The sequence below is a fragment of the Sceloporus occidentalis genome, unplaced genomic scaffold, assembly GCF_023333645.1.
Source record: "Sceloporus occidentalis isolate IW3139 unplaced genomic scaffold, rSceOcc1.0.p SCAF_295, whole genome shotgun sequence".
NCBI lineage: Eukaryota > Metazoa > Chordata > Lepidosauria > Squamata > Phrynosomatidae > Sceloporus > Sceloporus occidentalis.
Genome location: NW_028317275.1, coordinates 434,224 through 458,866, shown reverse-complemented (window position 1 = coordinate 458,866; position 24,643 = coordinate 434,224). Strand labels below are relative to the sequence as shown.

At 38.2% G+C, this 24,643-nt stretch overlaps 1 protein-coding gene across 1 annotated transcript in view; it reads left to right on the top strand.

Moving 5' to 3' along the window:
* The window catches only part of LOC149275197 (mucin-5AC-like), a 36,801-nt gene extending 12,877 nt beyond the window's left edge, over positions 1–23,924 (top strand). Inside the window, exons 9-24 of the mRNA XM_089504898.1 lie at positions 495–633; positions 1,016–1,126; positions 3,521–3,590; positions 6,091–6,228; positions 6,351–6,515; positions 9,186–9,320; positions 9,705–9,757; positions 13,315–13,466; positions 14,363–14,501; positions 14,640–14,750; positions 15,025–15,207; positions 18,079–18,318; positions 21,302–21,458; positions 22,453–22,581; positions 23,387–23,531; positions 23,909–23,924. Of these exons, the coding sequence (XP_089361024.1) occupies positions 495–633; positions 1,016–1,126; positions 3,521–3,590; positions 6,091–6,228; positions 6,351–6,515; positions 9,186–9,320; positions 9,705–9,757; positions 13,315–13,466; positions 14,363–14,501; positions 14,640–14,750; positions 15,025–15,207; positions 18,079–18,318; positions 21,302–21,458; positions 22,453–22,581; positions 23,387–23,531; positions 23,909–23,924 (2,083 nt within the window). The remainder of the gene's footprint in view (positions 1–494; positions 634–1,015; positions 1,127–3,520; positions 3,591–6,090; positions 6,229–6,350; positions 6,516–9,185; positions 9,321–9,704; positions 9,758–13,314; positions 13,467–14,362; positions 14,502–14,639; positions 14,751–15,024; positions 15,208–18,078; positions 18,319–21,301; positions 21,459–22,452; positions 22,582–23,386; positions 23,532–23,908) is intronic.
* Positions 23,925–24,643: the final 719 nt, after the last annotated feature.

The following is a 24,643-nucleotide window of genomic DNA, read 5'->3' as shown; positions in this document are numbered from 1 at the left end:
AAACCTTAAATAAGGTTTAGATACCGCATTACAAATGAACATTATTGTACATAAATTTATGGTGGATTAATGTTTTACAATGTACAACTTAAAAAAAATAAAAAAAATCCCTGGATATATTTTGGGGATTTAAAGATCTAAAAGTGTACTTAAAGAACAATGGATGTGGTGTTACAGAATGGGGAAAATAATGTACAAAATTGTACCTATATGCTCATGGATGAACAGCTTTGCAAAAAAATTTACATCACACCAATCACACCAATAATCAGATCTATAAACTATCAGAAAAGTGGCTTATCCATTGTCTTAATGTTGGCGTGTATTTGCTCAAAATCTGAAACCCCAAGATTGGAAATGGGAGTATTGCAAAAGAAATACGTTTAAATTAATGTTTTAATGGCTTAGTGGTTACTACGAGTATAGTAAGGAATTATGCACAGCATGATTCTAGACATAATTAAGCAAAATGTTTTAATCTCTGTCTGTCACAGTACCTGCATAAATGGGTTATGGAATTGCATCAATACCCCTTGCCCTGGTGTCTGCTCACTGGAAGGAGGGGTTCACATTACATCTTATGATCAGCGTCGTTATAATTTCCATGGAGAATGTTCCTATATCCTGAGCCAAGTAAGAGAAAAATGTAATCGATTGATTGTCTAACTTGTTATCCTGGAAAAATAAGAAATTTTCTGCTCTTTAATATACTTTCAGCTTCAGGAAACTAAGGGCACGGTTTCAATCATACTTGCACGTGTAGTAAAGTAAAAGCAGTGTAGTGTTTTATGGGTTCTAATATCATAATACAGTCAGTGTATCCAGGCACTAATGATGATGCTCCTGGTATAAAAGAGAAAAATCACTGACATTAGACAACATGTGTTAACCTCACTATTTTGTATATTGGTCATTTTAATGTTATTAGTATCTTTGTACCAGATGTAAACAAGGTCATTGTTCAGAATTCATGGAGAACGTATGTTATCTGATCTGTGTTATGTTTTTTTTTCAGCTTTGTACAATGTCATTGTTCAGCGTTCATGGAGAACTTATGTCATGTAACCAGAATGAGGGAGAGCATTGCTTAACAAAAGTAATGCTATCACTTAAAAACATGGAATCAGTAAGATATCTTAACTTTTTATTGGGTCAGGTTAGGTGGGGCACTGGGGCAACATCGTTATTAGGGGGCCCTTGTATATATTGTGTATTAGCAAGCCATTTCTGGCAGTTTTTTATTCACCCTTAGACAATAGCACAATTTAGGAATGAAAATGGTCCCACAAAACTGCATGAAAGCGATCACAGCTATAGTAACAGACTGTCAACACATAACCACCATAAGTAGTATAACAAACAATGTTGTTCCCCTATGGTAGGGCCACACACACACACAGTAAGATACCCAACACACATACACACACTCTAACACATTTTAACATACTTAAACATACACAGTAACATATTTATACACACACACTAACGCACTTACATACACATTAACGCACACGCATAGTAGTATACTCACATATATACTGACATAATTACACACCTACTGACACAGTAAAATACTTTCACATACTTTCACATTCTGTAATAAACTTTCACAGACACAGACTCACAGCAATATACTTATACACACACAGTAACATATTTACTCATGCACTTTAACACATACACACATATGACTGTTGTAGCTTCGATTTTCCGGGCTAGGCTTAACTCCCCATTAACCCCAATAATGACACCACACACCTCTGAATATGGATAAGAAATGGCCACAGCCAATTTTATTTATTAGAGTCATTGTCACGCCAAAACCTGAAACAATAAACATAGGTGCGTTAACAAGGACAATGACTCAAAACACCAACATGTAAATATATACAATAAACACAATGAACACACCAAGCTTGCCAAGTAATCCAGGTACCATAACCAAATACCACTTAAGGAAGGGACATACCCAGATGCCCCCACCCTGACCTGAGGTTCCCAGCACTGACAGCCAAGAACCTCCCAACAGATGTTACCAACCATTCACTTACCACCACATTAACCCCCTGCATACCTGGCAAGCTGCCGCCCCACAGACTGACAAAACGACACAAACCAACAAACAAAAGAAAAGGGAGGGAGGGTGGGACACACAACCAGGTAAGCTAACCACAAGAATGGTTCCTGAGCCCGGGAATTCGACCCCCGAAATTCCCGCCAAAAAAGCCTACCCCTCCTGCGCACAACTGTCAGGGCCCACTATAGCCCATGCTGGCCCCCCGTAGGCATCATACTTACTTAAACACACACACATCCCCTGCATCCTACCTTTATTGTCCACACACTGATGAGAGCTGTTCTCCTTACTCGATGGCTCAAATGCTCCCAATGTCTGAGTAAAGGGAAATAACATAATAACCCGATGCTCAGACTCAGCGTGCAGGGACTGAGGGAGTGCGGCACTCAGGCTCAGCAGTATTCATGGCCCAGGGTGAGGTTTAGCACAGTTGTACTGGTATTGAGGGCCAAAACGGGACAGGGGGCCCTCCCTACAATGCAAAGGCATCTGTTATGCCAGTACACAACAAATCATCTATCAGATAAGGCAGTAAAATAATGAACCTTCAGATTTGTCATGGAAGCGGCTTCTGTCTTTGTGTTGATTATATTAATTATATTGATTATGCATAGACATACAAAGGAGTGATGCACATACATGCATATACACATATGTTTAATAGGCACAACAACATGCATTCATGATATCTCCACATAAATTCATACATACCTGCATATTCACAGGTCTCAGTAATCTCTTTTCCTGTAGCTTCAGCTTCATGGCTGGGGGATCCTGACACATTAACTCTGACCTTTGCCCTCTGGCCTTTTCCCTTACAAGCAGAGAGCCATGTAGCTTCCACTCTTGCTGGCTTTAACACGTCACGACAAAAGGAGCTTCTTACTGACTGATCCTTTCACATGACAGGAAGTAGGACGCTGAGTCCATCTGGCGCCCATCTTACCCAGCACAAGAAGTACTGTATTCAAGTTGTGTATGTGAAGACACATACACAAATTACACTGTAGCAAGTAAACAGCAATTAGGAGCCTCTGCCATCAAAGGCTCTGGGGCAAATGCCCCAATTTCCCCATTGTTAATTTGTCCCAGTCCCAATTAATTAATACATAAAAAAACAAAAGAATTTTAAAACTGGGCCACCTCTTCAGTCTTCTCATTTATTTGCATGTATATGTTATTTAAGTGGAATACTTATTTGAGCTAGCCCCACGTATTGCTTTTTTAAACTGGTGAAATGCTCTCATGAAATCATCCCACATTAACTGGGCCAACCCAGCGATTCTTTTTGGAAGACACTCAGGATTATCCTTTTCATTCCTCTGATTTTGCATACAGTATATGCTTTTGCACCAATGACTTTTCATTTCTGGTAACAAAAAAACAAAAGAAACAAAAAAAAGGTTGTTCACTAAGATTTTACATTTGCTTCCTCCACAACAGATCCTAGTTATCAAACATAATGGATATGTGAAGTATAACTCGCAAATGGTGCAGTTGCCTTTCAGTTCTGGTAAGAAATTAAGTATGCAATCTATGATCCAGAATACACCGGTGTTAAATGGATGATGTACATTATTGCATTAATAATTGGGGTGGTTGCGTTATGGGGAAAAACATGGCGTACTCCCGGCCATTCAAATCGATGAGAGTTTTGCATAATTTACCAATTTGATTTCACGGAATATCTTTTTGTGTGGCTGAGATTTTTAATGCAGTGCTATTTTCTGATGGGCTAAAGATTTATGGCTATAACTTACCATATTTGCTCGATTATAAGACGAGGTTTTTTTCAGAGCAAATGCTCTGAAAAATACCCCTCGTCTTATAATCGGGGTCGTCTTATAATCAGACCTCAAATAGGTCTGACTATGAGACGACTAAGATCCAGATCCCCCGCAGCTTCAGGAGACCTGGATCCTCCTGTCTCCCCCCCCCGGCCCCACTTACCGGTACTTCTGAGTCCCCGGTGTGTAGCTGGGGCAGCGTGTAGATGTCTACGCGATTCGCATAGGCAACTTCCGCTGCAGCAGGAAGGAGGTGTGGCTAGCAGCGGGGGTTGTCTGCGTCCATCGCGCAGACCTTCCCCGGCTGTCAGAGATCAGAGTTCCCCGCACCGGTGCTGGGAACTCTGATCTCTGACAGTCAGGGAAGGTCTGCGCGATGGAGCAGACAACCCCCGCTGCTAGCCACGCCTCCTTCTGGCTGCAGCGTAAGTGCGTGGGATCTACACGCTGCCCCGGCTACATGACAGGGAAGTCAGAAGCACCGGTAAGTTTGGGGGGGGTTAAATGGGGGGCATAAGGCATTTCTGGAGGCAGAGTGCTCTGTGAAATGCCTTTTAACCCCCTTAATGCCACTCTGCCTCCAGAAATGCCTTTTTAACCCTCTATACGCCACTCTGCCTCCTGAATGCCTTAAACCTCCCTATATGCCACTCTTCCCCATAATATGCCTTTTAACCCTCTAAATGCCAGAGTGGCATATAGGGGTATAAGGCATTTCTGGAGGCAGAGTGGCACATAGGGGGTCAAAAGGCATATCATGGGGCACAGTGGCATATAGGGTTAAAAGGCATATCATGGGCCACAGTGGCATTTAGAGGGTTAAAAGGCATATCATGGGGCACAGTGGCATATAGGGGGTATAAGGCATTTCTGGGGCAGATGTGCATAACTGGGGGGCAGGTTGGAAAATAGAAGGAAATAAAACCAAAATATTTTTCACAATCATAGCTTTTATTTAAAAAAAATAGTTTAGATGAATTAACATTTACTGGTAAAACTTTTTTCCTATAGGGTCCTCTTATATTCAGGCTTTTTCTTTTTTTCCTAAATTAATATTCAGATTTGGGGGGTCGTCTTATAATCAGGGTCGTCTTATAATCGAGCAAATACGGTAATTGTGATACCTAACATTTTTTTGTTATATATGTTTGGTTTGCCAGGGCAAAATGTATAGATTTATAAAGCATTATCATATTGCACATCGCTGTACAATGGGTAATGTATATGTGATGAGTAGGAAGAGTATGTAGGAGTAGGCAGAGTCATGTGAAATGGAAATGAGAGTTGCAGAAATAAAAACCAGAAATGAGCCTGTGAGTAGGTAAGATGCTTGAATTATTTACTGTGGGGGATAGTTCTGCTCTAAAGTTAGATAAAGATAAGAACTTCAATGGAACGCTTCCACAGAGGGTTGTCTTGTAACACTTGTCTTGTAATGTATGTTCTTTGGATATAACAGTAAGCCGACTACAGGTTGTCTAGTAATTAATTTCACAGGATACAAGTTGGTTATAAAAATAATGCATGCGCAATCTAAACAATGTTAAATAGTAAATGGTAAAAGAAATCAACACATTCATATCTGTTCACCAGAACAGATATTACAATAGTATGACTATGGAAATGGTGAGGAGAGGGGTATAAACAAAAAGGTGAGAACAGACAGTGCTTAAGTGGCTTACTCTGAGGTTTAGCTCCATCAGCATATCAATCTAGTTCAAAAATATAAGACACGAAAGAACCAACAACTTTAGACGTATGTTTCAACCTCTAAGTCCCGCCAGCAATGTCTCTGATATCAAGTATGCCTCTTACATTGTTGTAAATGACAGAAGCATTCCTTAATAAGCATAATAGCCCTCAAAACAATTCATTAAAATGCATTCTATTTGAGGGAATTTGAATGGTGATAAATAACTAACTAAAATATGCAAAAAATATAATGCCTTTTGAGAGACCAGTTGCAAAAAAACATGAATATACTTACATTAGAGTAGACTCAACCGCAAATAATACTAGTTTTTATATAGCATGTGAGGCTTTGTTTTTTCTTATTTTTTTCCCCAGGAGAAACTTATTTATGGCTTTACATATAGGAGATCTAATACCCACCTTACATTTTGCCCACATGCTCCAAAGTGCTACACTTTTGATTCTTCCACATATACAGTACGTATTATGTGCGATCTATTATAATTGTTTTAATTACTTTATTCTGTTAAACAGAGAATCTGACCGTTTTCCAACCGACTACATTCTACATCATTGTACAGACAGATTTTGGCCTCCGTCTGGAGGTACAGCTCGTCCCTATTATGCAGCTCTACATACATTTGGAGGCTTACCACTATGGTAAAACTTGTGGTAAGTTTAGTTTATTCTTTATAAGAAGCATATGATTATACTCTCAGATTTTAGTTCTCTGAGTATTCACTTTAACTGCCTCTTTATTTTGAGATTCATATTTTTTTTTCACAAACCTGCAGGTCTATGCGGAAACTTTAATGATAAACAGTCTGATGACTATATGACGCCAGATGGAATGACTGTGCAGGATATCAGTACTTTCACTTACTCTTGGAAGAGTGACCAAACCTGCAAAAAAATACCGAATGTAATAGTTGACCCCTGCACCATAAGTCTTAAAAAAGGTAATAGACAAAATGTTCTTTTCAGGTGAATCCACTGCTCAGGTAACTGATTCACTGTTTTACATGAACTGCACCTTGCAGCAGGCATACTTAATTATTCTGATAGAACATATTATTTTTGTGGCATATATACAGCATGCCTCTCAAGTGTCCATCTTCAGGAGGAACGGATACTCTGTCCCTCTTTTCTCCCCTGATGTACCTCCTCTCTAGGAGCTCAGAATATTTTATTGTTATGTGTATATTTTTGTATTCTACAGCTCTACAGCACACAATTATGTGTATATAAACAGTACCAATATCTTTATAGATTAAATTGTACAAATAAAGTATATTATTTTCTTTCTCAGTGCCATGCTCATTCATATGAATAGGTACCTACTAGTCCCACAGTCACATATAAAGTTTGATAAAGCTTCCCACCCTACAACTCTTATAAGACCACCTTGACAAGCATAAAGATAGAAAGACAAATTGATAGAAATATGGCTGCATGTGTGTATATTTAATATTTTGTCTTAAAATTTTGTATATTTTAAGAATCAAACTCTTCAAAGTTTCAAATCACTTCAATTATTTTCTCCTTTACATGCATCGTATGAACAGTAGATGAGCGGTAGATTATATCGTGTCACTTTTGCCATTACAGAACCATATGCCCAAATGTGGTGTTCTAAGTTGAATTCTAGAAGGACAATTTTTGCCGCTTGTCACAGTAAAGTTGATCCATCAAACTATTTCACGGTATGTCATTTTTAATTTTTTTTTTATAAAACCCCAATAACTGCATTTAGCAGACAACAATACACTTACAAAATAGCAAAGGCTTCAGGATAAGTGAAGCATAGATATACATATTAGGGTCATTTCTAAGGGTGGGTAAAATGAGAGTAGCAGGAGCCAAAATTGAAGCTGTTCTAGATTTCAGAGCAAGCTTAGAGCCATGTTAATGGTACCTCTACCATTAATACTGTACTGAAGTAGATAAAGTTCTGCCACCTCCACCTGTCAAGTTGGGATGAGCCCATGAAGGGTGGCTAGTCAAAGTGATTTAGAGGAAAAAAGCATATCTAGTTGCCAGCACAAGAATTGGGTGCCATATTCATATGTTTCCAGTGGGTTCTACCCTTCATAGATGAATGGGCCCAGTCAGAATCACAGAATGTTTCACATAAAAACATAACATAAAATATTTAAGAAAACAAGATGTGCCAACTTTTTCACAACATACTGAGTTAGTAAAGCATTTAGGAAATTATCCATTTAACATGTATATATACAGTCCTCTTCTCTGAATAAGAAAAGCTGTTTCTCACTTAGCAAAACCAGCATGAAACGCACCAATTGTGCTATTTAATGTACAAAAAGAATACCGAACATGATGGGGCTTAGTGGATATCTGGAATGTCTAAAAAAAAAATTTAAGGAAATATGTTTAAGCTTTCTGTTTGTTCTTTTATTATTTAACAGGCAAACTATGTATCCTATTTTCCGAGGCAGGCATATGTTAAAAGGTTTGGGTGAGAAAGCATATATTTACAACACATAGAATTTTAAAAGTGTTAACAACAACAACATAGATAGATTTTTCATGCTCTGATGATTAATGTCAAGTTCTCATAGGTGATACTTCCCATAGAAAAAGAATATACACACAGTGTTAAATACAGTGCTGTTTACTGTAATGTAGGGTAGCATTGACAGAGCCTGGGTTCATCTCATTTTGTTCGTATAAAGTACCATTGTCTACAGACTTACCATCATTGCCTGCCATAATATTTTGGGCCACTTTTCCCTTCTCAAACATGTCAACTTTCTATTATGCTAAAACTAGATAAAAAAGAAAACAGCACAATATTTTTGAAATCATTATTATTTTTAACTTGATACTAGTGATAAAAACATTTGTAAAACATTTTGTTAATAACCATAGCAAAATATTTTGTTTACTATAAATTTAATGAAGCCCACACATCTACATCATAAGGTACATACTGATATGTTACACAATAGTATTGTAAGGGGTGTCCTAAATGTGTACTATTCCTGCAGGCATGTCTGTATGACACTTGTTTGTGCAGGAAGCAAGATGACTGTATGTGCGCTGTGTTTTCCTCATATGTACGAGCTTGTACTGAAAAAGGAGTCAACCTTAAAGGATGGCGAACCCAAGCATGTGGTATGTCCTTACAGAATCCACTATTTTTCTTCTTTGTGTTTTAGATGTTTTAGATAACTTACATAGTGAACTTGATAAGAAATGCTGTAAAGCAGGCCTGTTACTCAGATCTCAAGTTTTATGGTCTATCAGTGCCATCTTTATACATAATTGGGCAAGCTTCCACCACCCCAAGACCAATTCTTGGTGTGATTCTCAGTATATGTGCTGCCTGTTACTAGTTGCAGGGATTTGATTTCATATCTTGGCACTATCCAAAATCAGGTAGCATCAGGAGGGAGGGAAGAAACTTTAATGGACAGGTCTGAGCCAGCAGCTACAGAGACTTCCATCTTCAGATTATGGTAGATTTTAAAAGAGGCAATTGTAATTCCTGGACTGTTTCAGTGGTGCATTTAATTAATATATATATATATATTCTTCATATTCTGAATGTAGCAATATAAACATTGTAAATAAATACTTGTTTTATATTATGTCTTTTTTTCAAGGCAAATACATGGATGAATGTCCAGAATCCATGGAATATCAGTACTCGGTCAAAACATGTCAACCTACCTGCAAGTCACTAAGTGTGTTTGACTCATCATGTGATATGGATTTTACTCCTGTCGATGGGTGCATCTGTAAGCCAGGAACCTATATTGGGGAGCATGGGGAGTGTGTTAAAAAGAGCAGCTGTCCATGTTATCACATGGGGAATACGTATAGTCCAGATGAAAAAGTGAACAAGAATGGAGTTATTTGGTAAGATTATTTGATTTCTAATTTGCTTGACAAAAAATAAAAAGTGCTTACAAAATGTTAGAATTCTATTGAACTCACTCATAAGTCTTACAAACTTTGTTTTTAATTGTCTGTATACGTACAATGGTAATATGTTTATATGTACAGTTTACCAAATTTAAGCTGTCAACACTATTTATAGTACAGTACAATAAAAAAATACTTCTTCAACAAAACATATAGATTATTAAAGACTTACCTAAATACTGTTTTATGTTTTCCAGTACTTGTCGAAATGGAAGACTGCACTGTGATTTTGGAGACATACACAAAAAAAGTAAGACGATTAATATCTCATATCCTGTAAAAAAATTTATTTTTTTATTTTTAATTTTGCAAAATACAAAAGTACAAAAAAACATACATACATAAACATATAGAGGTGTTATGAATATTCAATCAAACAAATACAGTTATGTTAGCTTTGCTTTCCTAGGCATAAACTCCCCCCATCGTACTCTCCGCATCCAGCTCTATCTTCTCCACTGTATTATATTAATTTATTAAACTATGTTTGTCTACTAGATTTTATGATTGAAAAGTTTAGTTGCCCCTTTTATGAATATGTTTGCTTTATTCATAATGCAGTATCGTAAAATGTTATGTTGTAATTATTTAATATATGTATTATATATATTTATATAGATATTGTAATTATAAAAATATATATATATATATATATATATATATATATATATATATATATATATATATATGTAGGGCAGATTGTATTGACTAGGGGCACTGCACAAGGCAACAGTGGGTGGTCTTAAAAGAAGCCATAACCAAGGAGTTGCTGCCCCCAAACTTGCCTAGTCATCCTGGGCCAGAACATGGTGCTGATTAAACATCCAGTAATGCATGTGAGCTGGCTCAGCTCCATCTCATACGCCTTCTCTCTTTATGAGCCATGCTTCAGAGAATACCAGTTATCCCAGTTATATGCCTAACACTAAACACTGTAGTGAGTTCAAGTGGATTTAAACTCTGAATGGCCAATCGCCTTGAGATTTGTTTTTGAAACAGGGTTTATTTATTACATGTATAGGTTCCCAGAAGATTATGTAGCACTTTTACAAAAGGTGTAAAAGTAAAATAAAAAATAACATTACAACTGACAAGATACAGTTTGATAATTAGTGTATGTAAGGACATACTCGTAAAGAAGGAGAAGGGGCCCTGGTCTTGCAAGATTATGATCTATTCATGTAATTAAACTAGGTTGACTGAGATACTTTGCAATTGATGTTCTATCTCTAGCCCCTAAGAAAGCTGAACAAATAACTGATTAATTATTTGGCAGATTGTACATCTCCTATGGCCTATTTTAACTGCTCACTGGCACCTGAAGGCACCAAAGGAATTGAATGTTTAAGAAGCTGTCAAACATTGAATGTGGACTGTGTAAGTATAACTCTAAGGATTTAATTGTGACTTGAAACATGATACTACATATCAACAATAACTTCAACACTTTGACCTCAAATCACGTCTCTTTCACCACCGTGTGACATTGTGACACTTTTTTGCCAACCTGAGACTGTTTGAAAGGATACTTCAATGTAACAACCCAATGTAATATCTTAATTAGTGGTCTAAATAGGAAAACCTTAACTCATACATGATATTCTTTATTATGTGACAATAGTCACACATTTTTTCCCCAAAGTTTGGATACCCAGCTTGAACACAGGACGCTTAATTAAAATGTTAATAATTTTTTTGTATTCTGGTCTTTTTGTAGCCTTTTAAGCTTGTAGTTTTGCTCCAAAGATTTACAGAACATTACTAAAATTAAAGAATGCAAGTGGAGTAATGTGTTGTTCTGCATATGAAATCATGAGCAATGTGCTTTATTTATACATACATGAATCAGTGTATGATATTGTTTAGAGATTATTTATATACTTGTGTGTGTATATGTTTTATTTATTTAGCCTTAACCAATGTACATAGTGCTTTACAGCTTACAATGTAGCAAAGGAGAGGTATAATAAATACAGTCATAATGTAAATGTAGGGGTCATCATGACAGTCCACAGGTGCATGTTTGTACATAAGTGTACACTATACAACCAAAAGTATGTGGACACTTGGTCATCACACCTATATGAGCTTGTTAGACATCCCATTGCAAAACTATGGGGAACTATGGGCATTAATATGGAGCCCCCCCCCCCCGCCCCTTGCAGCTATGACAGCCTCCACTCTTTTGAAGTGGGAATTTGCGCCCTTTTAACCAAAATTGCATTTGTGCAGTCAGGCACCAATGTTGGACGATAAGGCCTGGCTTGCTATCGCTATTACAATTTATCCCAAAGGTGTTCGATTGGTGTAAGGTCAGGGCTCTGATCAGGTCACTCAAGTTCCTCTACTTCAAACTTGTCAAATCTGTTGCCACGAACTTGTAAGCATACAATTGTCTAAAATGTATTTGTGTGTTGTTGCATTAACCTTTCTCTTCAATTAAAATAAGAGGTCCAAACCTTGAAAAGCAGCCCCAGACCATTATTCCTCCTACATCAAACTTTACAGCTTTGTTCTGTGAATGTGTGGTCTACCACTTTATGGCTGAGCTGTTGTTACTCCTAGATGCTTCCATTTCACAATAATAGCACTTAAAGTGGACTGGGGGAGATCTAGCAGAACAGAAATTTTATGAACTTACTCATGGCAAAGGTGGCATCCTATGACAGTACCACGTTTAAAGTCACTAACCTCCTCAGTATGACCCATTCTACTTCCAATGTTTGTCTGTGGAGATGACTGCCTATGTGCTTGATTTTATATACCTGTTAGCAATAGGTGTGGGTGAAATTCATAAACTCAATAATTAGGAGGAGTGTCCATATAATTTTGGTCATATAGTGTATGTGCATGTGCCATATGAGTGGCATCAATAGCTAATGTATTTATGTGCATGCTTATATTTTTGAGAACTACAAGGCCTGGGCAGTGATCATACTTAAGTATACTTTCTGATTTCAGAACCCTTTGAGAGCAGCAGGGTATGGAGACAGGCAGGATAAAGATATACCAAGTGGAAACAGGGGTTACAGCAGGAGACGAGGGGTTCAGACTAAATATGGGATAGTCATACCAAGTGGAAACAGGGGTTACAGCAGGAGACGAGGGGTTCAGACTAAATATGGGATAGTCATACCAAGTGGAAACAGGGGTTACAGCAGGAGACGAGGGGTTCAGACTAAATATGGGATAGTCATACCAAGTGGAAACAGGGGTTACAGCAGGAGACGAGGGGTTCAGACTAAATATGGGCTAGTCATACCAAGTGGAAACAGGGGTTACAGCAGGGGATGAGGGGTTCAGACTAAATATGGGATAGTCATACCAAGTGGAAACAGGGGTTACAGCAGGAGACGAGGGGTTCAGACTAAATATGGGATAGTCATACCTGTAAGAGAAGGAGATATGGCAGACATTAGTGATTGCCAGAGGAGTAGTTGGATGAAAGCATGAATACCAGGGATGGATGTCTGGATAGTCCAATGTAACTCTTAACTATCTACTTATGATGAGGCCACTTGGGGAGAGGCCACAGCAGCTACATTTCCAAGCGTATAATTAAAGGAACAGTGTAACGTCCATGACAGCTTCACTAAAGAAAAATGCATATTGAATTTTCTTTTTAGAAACACAAAAAAATCAAATGCATTAAAGTGAAAAGGTTAAATTGATTTATAATACTACTTTTAAATATAATCTGAAGGCCAACATGACATCTTTATGAAGTCTAAAAAGTAAAAAGATCCTATAATTTCTACATTGCAGTAATACATCTTCTTTAAAATCAATATATTTCATCTTTCACAGTATAGCTCCGAGTGTGTCTCAGGCTGTGTTTGTCCAAGCGATCTGTTGGCAGATGGAAAAGGAGGTTGTGTTTCCCCTGACAAATGCACATGTGTCCATAATGACAGGATATATGAACATATGGAAAAGGCTGTGATTGGGTGCAGCAAATGGTAAGTGATGTTACAGCAGGGAAAGACATCTTTATGGCACAGGACAAAAGTAGGTGTATGATAATAATAATGTACAGATTGCATGTGCCAACTAGTAGTACTTTACTAAAGTTGTTGGAACATGTTCAGTTTACAAGCGAAGGTTGGAAATGCCATTTTAAGTAATTTATGTTAGTCATTAAAAATGACTATTGTTTGTTGTTTATGTTAAGTCTGTTTTATTTATGGATTTGTAATTTACGGATACTTGTGTGTCATAAATGTCTTTTTTTAAAAATCTAATAAATAATAATTTAATTAAAAAAAAAGAAATAGTGACCTATGCAAACTATGTGTCAGACCTCCTACTCCTGCACGCACTTGCTTTCTGCTCAAAGAAGATATACGTGGCAGCATGCTCGACTAGCTCAGTGCCTTAGGCAGCAACCTAGTTGGTTCATATGGTAGGGCTGGCCCTGAAACAACAAAAAAAGAATATAAGACAGGCACTCTGGCAATCATTGTGATTTTATTTAAAATTCACTATTGAGTTGTAAATAAGGATTGCAAGAGTGCTTGTCCTAATTTGTTTTTCTTTTGTTTTGTTGGACACACAAGCATTTCCCAGATCGCCTTGGACTGATGCACCATAAGCTTTTACTCAAGCCTTCAGGGTAAACCTAAATAAACTTACTATTGTGCCTTCCAGCCGTTATTGATAGCCCAGTGAGACTGTCGCAACCTACTGCTTCCTCTTAGCAGGAAGCAGCATCAGGGGCCATTTTATAGAGGAGTCTGGAGACTAACAATATTTATTACCATCATATTATTGTCAGCAGGTGATGTCGTTTGTTGCCCAGTGTAAAAGTCATAGAATTATTATGATGTTACTTAATCGTTTCATATAAATCCCCCAGTGTCTGCAAGAACCGGAAGTGGGTCTGTGAGAAAAATGTAGCCATAGGAGAATGTACGGTGTATGGAGGAGGAAACTATATAACCTTTGATAACAAACATTACAGATACAATGGACAGTGTGAATATACCCTTGTTCAGGTACTTTTCTAATTATTACTAACAGGAAGTTAGTAATAATTGTTTGACTGGTATATATACCAGTACAGCATATACATGTGTATGTGTTTGGTAATCCATACTATTTGAAATCATGTTATTGATTGCTATTGCTTACAGGACTACTGCGGACAGGATATTGCCAATGGGACATTTCGAGTTATCTCAGAGAATACATTGTGTGGCAGTACTGGCACTACCTGCTCCAAATCCATTAAGGTTTATCTAAAAGTGAGTGCTATGTTTCGGGGACTCTCTGCAAATTTTATATCCTTGCTTTAAAACAAATGTGTTCTTAAGAATAATTTTTTTTTTAAATAAATACATTTTCAAAATGTAGCAAGTACAAAATAAAAAGGCAGAGGTGTCATTAATAAAGCAAATCGGCCAATTTACAGTAAACCTGTATTAATAAAACGGTCTAGCCTGCATCCATAAATTATTTTATAGCTATTGTACAGTATTTTGTCAACCTAAAACTTAAGCAGATTTTTCCCACTTTAAGGGTTTTAAGATGATTCTTAGTGAAGGTCAAATGGAATTAACCAGAGAAGAAGAAGAAGAGATGGAGTCTCCTTTTCAGGTTCAGAAAACTAGCATTTATATGATCATTACAGCAAAGAATGGACTAGTCTTTATATGGGACAAAAAGACCAGCCTCATTATCAAGATCACATCACATTTTAAAGTGAGTTTTTGTACTATTTTTTTCTTCCTGAAGGAACCTAATTTATATATATATATATATATGTATTTTGGAATAGTGGACACAATATTCTAATGGCGCCTCAAAACTGATGAATAAAAATGTTCCTGTAAGGTTTGAAATTAGTTGATGACAAAAGGGCAAGACTGGGGATTTAAATCAGCTAAGTAATGGTACCGGTTTATAAATGCTGTGTGCAAGGCCACCAGCTGAATATCTCTGGCTCTGCCCTACACTCTTAAACTCTTGCAGTGTGCAGCTGCATGCTAAGGGATTGGATTTGCTGCACAAGCAACAAAAACGGTAAATGACTGGCGCCATCTGGCACTGGCCCGCCAGACATTTGTCCAGTTTACCAGAGAGCCTGGTACGCCCCGGAGGGTACATTCTTCTTCACTGGAGCTCTGTGTTATAATTAGACTTGGGCACCAGGGGGCTCTTCGTGTTCGTCTTCGTGCTCGTCTTCGGCAAAAAAATATATTTTCGCCTGGTCCTGTCTTCTCTTCGGGCGAATATTCGCGGACATCCTTCGTGTTCGGGTTTTCTTCGTTTTCCCCGGTTAAGGGGTTAATACGGGGTTAAAGCCGCTCTGGCGCCAGCAGTTTAAATGTCCGTATGAGCAACTCTATTGGTCGTCAGAAGGGGGCTCGTCTGCCATTGGTTGATGGCAGACGAGCCCCCTGCTGGCGACCAATAGGGTCGCTCGTACAGACTGTTAAACTCCTGGTGTCGTAATTGTCCGGCAGATCCCGCTGGTCTCCCTGTTCTATCATTTATTAACTGATAGAACAGGGAGACCAGTGGGATCTGCCGGGTAAGTTGCAGCATTGGGATTTTAAAAGACTTTTAGGCTCCTGGTGCTGTAACTTATCCGGCACATCCCACTGGTCTCCCTGTTCTATCAGTTAATAAATGATAGAACAGGGAGACCAGCGGGATCTGCCGGACAATTACGACACCAGGAGTTTAACAGTCTGTACGAGCGACCCTATTGGTCGCCAGCGGGGGGCTTGTCTGCCATCAACCAATGGCAGACAAGCCCCCTGCTGACGACCAATAAAGTCGTTCGTACGGACATTTAACTGATAGAACAGGGAGACCAGTGGGATGTGCCGGGTAAGTTGCAGCATTGGGGTTTTAAAATGCTCGTGCAGACGTTTAAAACCCCAATGCTGCAACTTACCCGGCACATCCCACTGGTCTCCTTCCCTGTTCAATTAATTAAATGTCCGTACGAGCGAACAATAAAGTCGCTCGTATGGACATGTAACTAATTGAACAGGGAGGGAGACCAGTGGGATGTGCCGGGTAAGTTGCAGCATTGGGGTTTTAAAACCCCAATGCTGCAACTTACCCGGCACATCCCACTGGTCTCCCTCCCTGTTCAATTAGTAAGTCTGTGACAGGTTAAATGTCCGTACGAGCGACCAATAAAGTCGCTCGTACGGACATTTAACTAATTGAACAGGGAGGGAGACCAGTGGCATCTGCAGGGTAAGTTGCAGCATTGGAGTTTTAAAACCCCAATGCTGCAACTTACCCTGCCGATGCCACTGGTCTCCCTCCCTGTTCAATTAGTTAGTCTGTGCCGGGTTAAATGTCCATACGAGCGACCAATAAAGTCGCTTGTACGGACATTTAACTAATTGAACAGGGAGGGAGACCAGTGGCATCGGCAGGGTAAGTTGCAGCATTGAGGTTTTAAAACCCCAATGCTGCAACTTGCCCTGCAGATGCCACTGGTCTTTAACTAATTGAACAGGGAGGGAGACCAGTGGCATCGGCAGGGTAAGTTGCAGCATTGGGGTTTTAAAACCTCAATGCTCCAACTTACCCGGCAGATCCCACTGGTCTCCCTCCCTGTTCAATTAGTTAATGTCCTAGTTAACTAATTGAACAGGGAGGGAGACCAGTGGGATCTGCCGGGTAAGTTGCAGCATTGGGGTTAACTTTTTCATTAGGGCTTAACTTTTTTTTTTTAAAGGGTTAAGGGGCCGTGCAAGTGAGCCTATTGGTCGCTTGCACGGCCCTTTAACCTATGGATTTCCGCTCCCGTTAACCCCTTCGATGCTGTGTTAGATAACGCAGCATCGAAGGGGTTAACAGGAGCGGAAATCCATAGGTTCGCTGTCAGGGGTTACAAAGACCGTGCGAGTGAGCCTATTGGTCACCTGCAGGGTCTTCCTCTGGCATCAACCAATTGGTTGATGCCAGAGGAGGTCCCTGTAGGCGACCAATAGGCTCATTCGCACTGCCCTGTAACCCGTGAGGGCGAACCTGCGGATTTCCACTTCCGGGAACTGCCGCGATGCCGCAAAGACAAGGTAAGTTAGAAGAGGGGGGGAATGGTAGACGAAGACGAAGACAATCACTAAGGTCTTCGTGGTGTGTGTCTTCGTCTTCGCCTACGTTTTACCGCCGCCGTCTTCTCTTCGGCGTGTCTTCGGAACGAACACAAAAACGCACTCTTCGTGTTCGTTTCCATGTTCGCCCGAAGACGAATGCACAAGTCTAGTTATAATGTTCAATCCCTAGCAGACAAATGCCTACTCCTTGCACCTTTTAAGTCTAACTGGGAAAACACCCTGCGCCTCTACCTCTAATGTCCATCATACCCCAAGGAGAGGGGAGCTATAGGCATAATGATTATGCTACAATAATAATAGCTCATGATTTGTAAAATATATGCTCATTAACACATTTTGTATCTGCCTGTACATTGTATTTCATATGTGTATATATATGTATATATGCCATATATACGTACCATATATATATATATATATATTAATATATTATATATGAATTAATTTTACAATTTATTTTTATAATTTGTTACTCTTTTATTCATAGAATAGAATTTGTGGACTCTGTGGCAACTTTGATGGAAATTCAAACAATGATTTTAATACCAGAGGTCACTGTTTAGTTGAAGATGTCTTAGAATTTGGTAACAGCTGGAAACTGTCTCCAAAATGTCCTGAGATATCATCATTAATAGAGCCTTGCGATGCCAACCCACTGAGAAAGTCCTGGGCACAAAGACAGTGCAGTATTATCCTCAGCAAGACCTTCAGATCATGCCACAGTCAGGTAAGACCATGTAATAGCTGACCACTTTGGCTTCTTACAAGTGACATAACAAAGATTGCCAGGAAACTCCTTCAAGATGGTGAGGCCCCCCAAGCTCCTCTTACATTCACACACAGTACCATAAACACACATACCAGCATACTTACACACACAAAGTAACATATTTACACACACACACCAATATTCTTGCATACTTAAACATGCAGACATACATAGTAACATACTAACTTACACACACACACACACACTAACATACTAATATACGTACACATACACACAGTAAAATACTTATACATATGCTAACATACTAGCATAATTACCCCCACATATACTAACAAACTTACACACACAGTAACATACTTATACTTATACATACATACAGTAACACTAACATACCTAGACATACTAACACACATCAACACACATAGTAGCATACAGAATTACACACACACTAACATACCTACATTTACTAAAACACACACAGTAACATTCATACTTACACACTAACATATTAATATACTTACATGCACACACACAAACATGTGCATGGGGAGGGGGCAGGCAATACAATTGCATTGGTATTGCAGGCTAAGCCACAAAGTGAAAAATATTTCTTCACTTGGGAGAAATCTCTCTAGTTCTGGATCTAGGATGTGGGTGAGTTGTAGTGGAGAATAAAGGGAAGTTTATTGTCCCATGAAGCCTTTACCAACAAAGAAAGGATATTAAAGTTTGTAAGTACTAGTGATGGGAAGTTCGGATCATTAAAGTGAATCGGATCATTTCGATTCGTTCACTGAAATGATCCGATTCATGATCCGGATCTTCGGATCACTCAGTGTGTCTGCACGGAGTTACTGTTTTCCAGTAACTCCGTGCAGGCACACTAACGATTGGCCCCGCCCCTTTCATTATGAATCCTCCCCCCTGCCTCCAGTGATGTCAATGAAGGCAGAGAGTCGTTCAAAGATTCGGATCTTACAGGGATCCGAATCTTACAGTGATCCGGATCACTGTAAGATCCGGATCATTGTAAGATCCGGATCACTGTAACGACTCTCTGCCTTCATTGGCATTCTAATCATTCAGAGAATATCACCATACTGTTATAAATAATACATTAATAATCACTGCCCCCAGGATTTACATTCCCCTTTACCTGCAACTGCACCTTAAGCTAACTTTATTAAATTAATTAAATTAACCCTCACCATTAAATTAACCCTAAACACCCCATCAACCATGTCTGCCCCTAAAATTAACCCTTAACACCCCATCAACCATGACTGCCCCTAAAATTAACCCTTAACACCCCATTAACCATAACTGGCCCCAAATTAACCCTAAACACCTCATTAAGCATAAATGCCCCTAAATTAACACTAAAGACCCCATTAAGCATAACTGCCCCCAAATTAACCCTAAACACCTCATTAAGCATAACTGCCCCTAAATTAACACTAAAGACCCCATTAAGCATAACTACCCCCAAATTAACCCTAAACACCTCATTAAGCATAACTGCCCCTAAATTAACACTAAAGACCCATTAAGCATAACTGCCCCCAAATTAACCCTAAACACCTCATTAAGCATAACTGCCCCTAAATTAACACTAAAGACCCCATTAAGCATAACTGCCCCTAAATTATCCCTAAACACCCCATTAAGCATAACTGCCCCCAAATTAACACTAAAGACCCCATCAACCATACCAATTTATTAGGTAATTTATCTGGAGTACATGCAATTAATTTAGGGGCAGTTATGGTTAATGGAGTATTTAGGGTTAATTTCTGGGGCCGTTATGGTTAATGGGGTCTTTAGGGTTAATTTCAGGGGCCGTTATGGTTAATGGGATCTTTACGGTTAATTTCAGGGGCAGTTATGGTTGATGGGGTATAAGGGTTAATTTTATGCTGATGACTGAGGGTTAATTTAATTAATTTAATAAAGTTAACTGTAGGTGCAGTTATAGGTAAAGGGGGGCAAACTCAGGGGAATCTAAATCCTGGGGGCAGTGTGAACATTATTAATGTATTTATTTATAAAAGTATGGTATCAGTGATATTCTCTGAATGATTCGAATCTCTGTAAGATTCGGATCCTTGTAAGATTCGGATCCCTGTAAGATTCGAATCATTCGACTCTTCGGATCATTCGACTCTTCGGATCATTCGACTCTTTGAACGACTCTCTGACTCTAAGAGTCATCGTTCCTGTGTGAATTAATGAGCTGTAACCTGACCCCAGAGTCTGTGTCTGAGTGCTCTGCAGATGACTCACAGCTCTAGGATCAGGTTACAGCTGAATGATTCACAGACTGAACCGTTACAAACGAATCGTTCAGTCTAGTGAACCGACTCATCCGGATCACTAAAAAGAACCGGATCAAATGAACGATTCGTTCATGATCCGGACATCACTAGTAAGTACTTTATAGAACATTAGTTACTTACAAGCAGGACAAAAAAACTTACTTTTTGAGGAAGCTTCCTCCATGTTCTGCTATCATCAATGTTTAAAGCAGCCAGAAAAGCCTTCCCATCAAATTTAATTTCTGTACACCTCTGTGGGGGTCCTCATTAGCCCACCAGAAAACTTCCTTTGATGCAGACAGTTGGGGGTTGGGGAAACAATGGAGATGCAAAATTAAGATTCTAATAAATCCCTCCATGCATTTGCTAAGGGAATGATGACAGTCAGCTATCATACAAATTAAAAATGCTTAAGATCGCTTGTGTCGATATTTAATATGTTATGAAAAGGTCAACACATCAAAGAGTTCCTTCTGCAGAAAGAATTTTCTCCCTTTATAAATAAACATAGTTAATGAATTAAGATGAAATTGTCCATCTAACTGCAACTTCAAACCAAAACTTTAGTGAATCAATTATCCTGTAAAAGCTGCAATGTGATCTTCCCAATCCCTTCTGAAGGCATGAACCACTTTGTCACTTGTCCCCATCTTCTTAATTCACAGGTGGATCCTAGCAGTTATTATGAAGCATGTGTGAAAGACGCATGTGGTTGTGATGCAGGAGGAGACTGTGACTGCTTGTGTACTGCTGTTGCAATGTATGCTCAAGCTTGCCTTGCACAATGTATCTGTGTTGAATGGAGAACTCCAAATCTTTGCCGTAAGTACATCTGCTAAAGCAGTATGAAAACACTGACAATAAAGTTATTTTTTTTCTTTTGGGTTAGTTTCATATTATATTGGGCAATACAAACCTAGCATCACATTAAAGGAAATATATTGGTATCTTGTATAAAATAGAACAAGTTGGTCCATTGAGTCTACCATTTTAATTACTTTCTACTTATTAAATCTTTAGAACAGCGTTATGCAAATGCAAGTGTTTCTTCAATTCATGTACTGTGTTTGCCGGCACTATTACACTGTACTGCACTGTAAAAAAAAAAAAAAATTTTTATTGTATTCAAAGTTTTCTATCTTGTCTCCCCTCTGCCATATAGGAAGTATATGTTACAATTTTGTTAGTAAGACCATGTTCTATTTTAGTGGTTCTTCTTTGTATTCTCTGTAAATTGGTAGTGTTTTTCTGAAGCCATTGTCTGTAGAATGGGAAACAGTATTAAAACCAGTGATATTTAAAGAAATAGTACATCTTTTTTCCTGTTACTGAGAATGTTTTTTCCTGCCCCTTCGCTACACTGTCTGTTGACCTTTAATTCACTTGAAATAAAAATCAATTCCCTTTCTTCTGATACAGTTATTAGAAAAGAACCATTACAGAATATCGTAATCGGTTTTATTAGGGTAATAAAAAAAACAAAAAAAAGGTAAAGACAATTTTGAATAAATTAACGTGATGATGCTAAACGTTTTTAAGGCTTTGTAAAAGTCTAGTTTAGCGTGAGATATTAAAGCAGGCAAAAATAGATGGACAAAGTAGATTGATTAATTTAATTGAATTATGACAGACACTGTTTTTTATTTCATCATAATTTTTTTCCTAAAAGGGTCTTTTTATACCAGACATTAGAAAGGCCTATACATTTTAGAGATTATTATCAACAAACTGGCAATAAAGGTTTTTCAAGAGAAGTTTTCCACTTTTTGTGCTTTTTATAAAATTGCCATCTCATGTGTTTTTCCTATCTCTGTAGCTGTCTTTTGTGATTACTTTAACGTGAAGGGAGAGTGTAAATGGCATTATAAGGCATGTGGAGCAAACTGCATGAAGACTTGCCGGAATCCATCTGGAAGCTGCCTATCAGAGTTACTTAACGTGGAAGGTAAATAAAATCCTAAAATTATTACAATGGCAAATATCACGCTACTATAGTTATTATTGGGCTCTATTTGCTAAACTGTGACTGCATGTAAGTTAGCAAAAAAGTCTATTGCTCTCAACTCACATACACTCAACAGCAGGAGAGTCAAGTTATTGTGAGTTAAAAGAAGCATAAATGGCTTGCGGATTCATTAAACCCCAAGTTACTTGGGAGTAGCAAATGCAAATAACCTTTACTGGCAAAGAAAGCGGATTTGGAGACCCTTCACTCTCCCCTGAACATATCTAACACATAAGAAATAAAAACAAACTGTTAAAGAAAAGATCACCTTTTTCTTCCCCCAACCTTTGTTTAATACAATGAACCTAAGGAACATATAGACCCTATGCATACCACCATCACGCTTCACCACCGTTGAGGTTACAGTTAATAAAACCGCCAGCATAGGAGACATAGAAGCCATCATGTGCTTCTCCCCACCTGGAAAATATTTTCATCTTTGACTCAGGGAAAATGGCCATCTCAAACATTGAATGAAGAAAATAACTTTCAATTAAAATTGAAAACTGAAAACTAAGCAGGGGATAGGGGGTCCTAATGGAAACCTATACACCTCCAAGGTGTATTTTATTACCCTGCCATAAATACTCACTGTGTTGGGGAAGAGGGGAGACCACTATTTCAACTGACCACATAACTTCTTAGCGAATAGACCCAAAATGTTTTAAGAAGGTTTCTGTTCACTAGGGACAAAAAGTATAAGGCTATGGCTTCAGCTATTTCCCATGTTATTTCTTTCTTCCAGGCTGCTACCCAATTTGTCCGCCTGAGAAACCGTTCTACGAGGAAACTAAAATGAAGTGTGTGGACCGGTGTGGTTGCTATGACCAGATGGGGAATTACTACGAGCTATATGAAAAAGTAACTTCCTGTAACAATTGTGAAACTTGGTGAGTTGTGTATTTTGCATAATACAATTGTATAATGAAGGATGTATTTTACTGGAAAACTGAACAAAAGTTTGTCTATCCGTCCATAAATCCATTCATTTATTTACTTAAATAGTAAAAAATGCAGTTAATTCAGTTAAGCCTTAACAAGATATCCATAACTGCATTAAACTAAAAAATAATAAGCACATTCCAATTTTCTCGGAACTCTCCATGTGCAGTTGGTATATTAACTCGTTACAAATAAAAATCCTGTTCATTTAACCAGTCTTCAGCTACAAGTACTATCTCCTTGGTCTGTTCCCCTTAATGTAAAGGGCAATGTCATATGATACACAGTATCAATCTTTTTAGCAAATTGCTAATTTGTTTTGCAGGATCTGTTCTTCATGAAACCATACCATCAATATTAGTCATTTTGTTTGCCCCGGTCTAGATAAGCATTGTATCTTAAATTCCCTCAATAATTTTACATGCTACTAATGTTAAATATATCGGTGTACAATTTCAGATGTGTTGTGACCACTTTTTAGATAATTGGAATAGAGACTTTGCAGTAGCCTTATTGTGCTCCCAAAGAACAAAATGTCATTGGTGTCTGTTACAGTATTATACTTAGGTTCTTCAGCCATACCATGATCTATTCTAGCATTATCCACTTTTCTAGTGTGACTGAGGTTGTATATAGGTGACTGTGAATAGTCCAACATTGGTATTTGTGTAAAAAGACAAAAGAAGAAACATGGATGTTTTTAGCTACGCTAAAGGCCTGCTTCTTTTTTTAGTATTCTCCACCTTACATTAGGGTTGTATGTATGCATGTATGTATACATTATAAGATGGAATAGTTGCACAGCTCAAAGGAGCTAATGGAAAGTAATGGAGAAGCTGTTGGGTCTATTAATATTTTTTCTGTGTTTAATTATTCCCAAAAGGTATGTACTTCTTCATATAACAACTAAAATGCTTTTTTCCTCTATGTTTTTCATATGTACAATTTCACCACAATTGTTTTCAAAGAAGCATTGAATAGCTGGAGTGTTGGTCTTTTAAAATGAAATGTCCTTGTGAGTTTAAAACTGTATTATGATCACTGTTCCCTTACCATATTT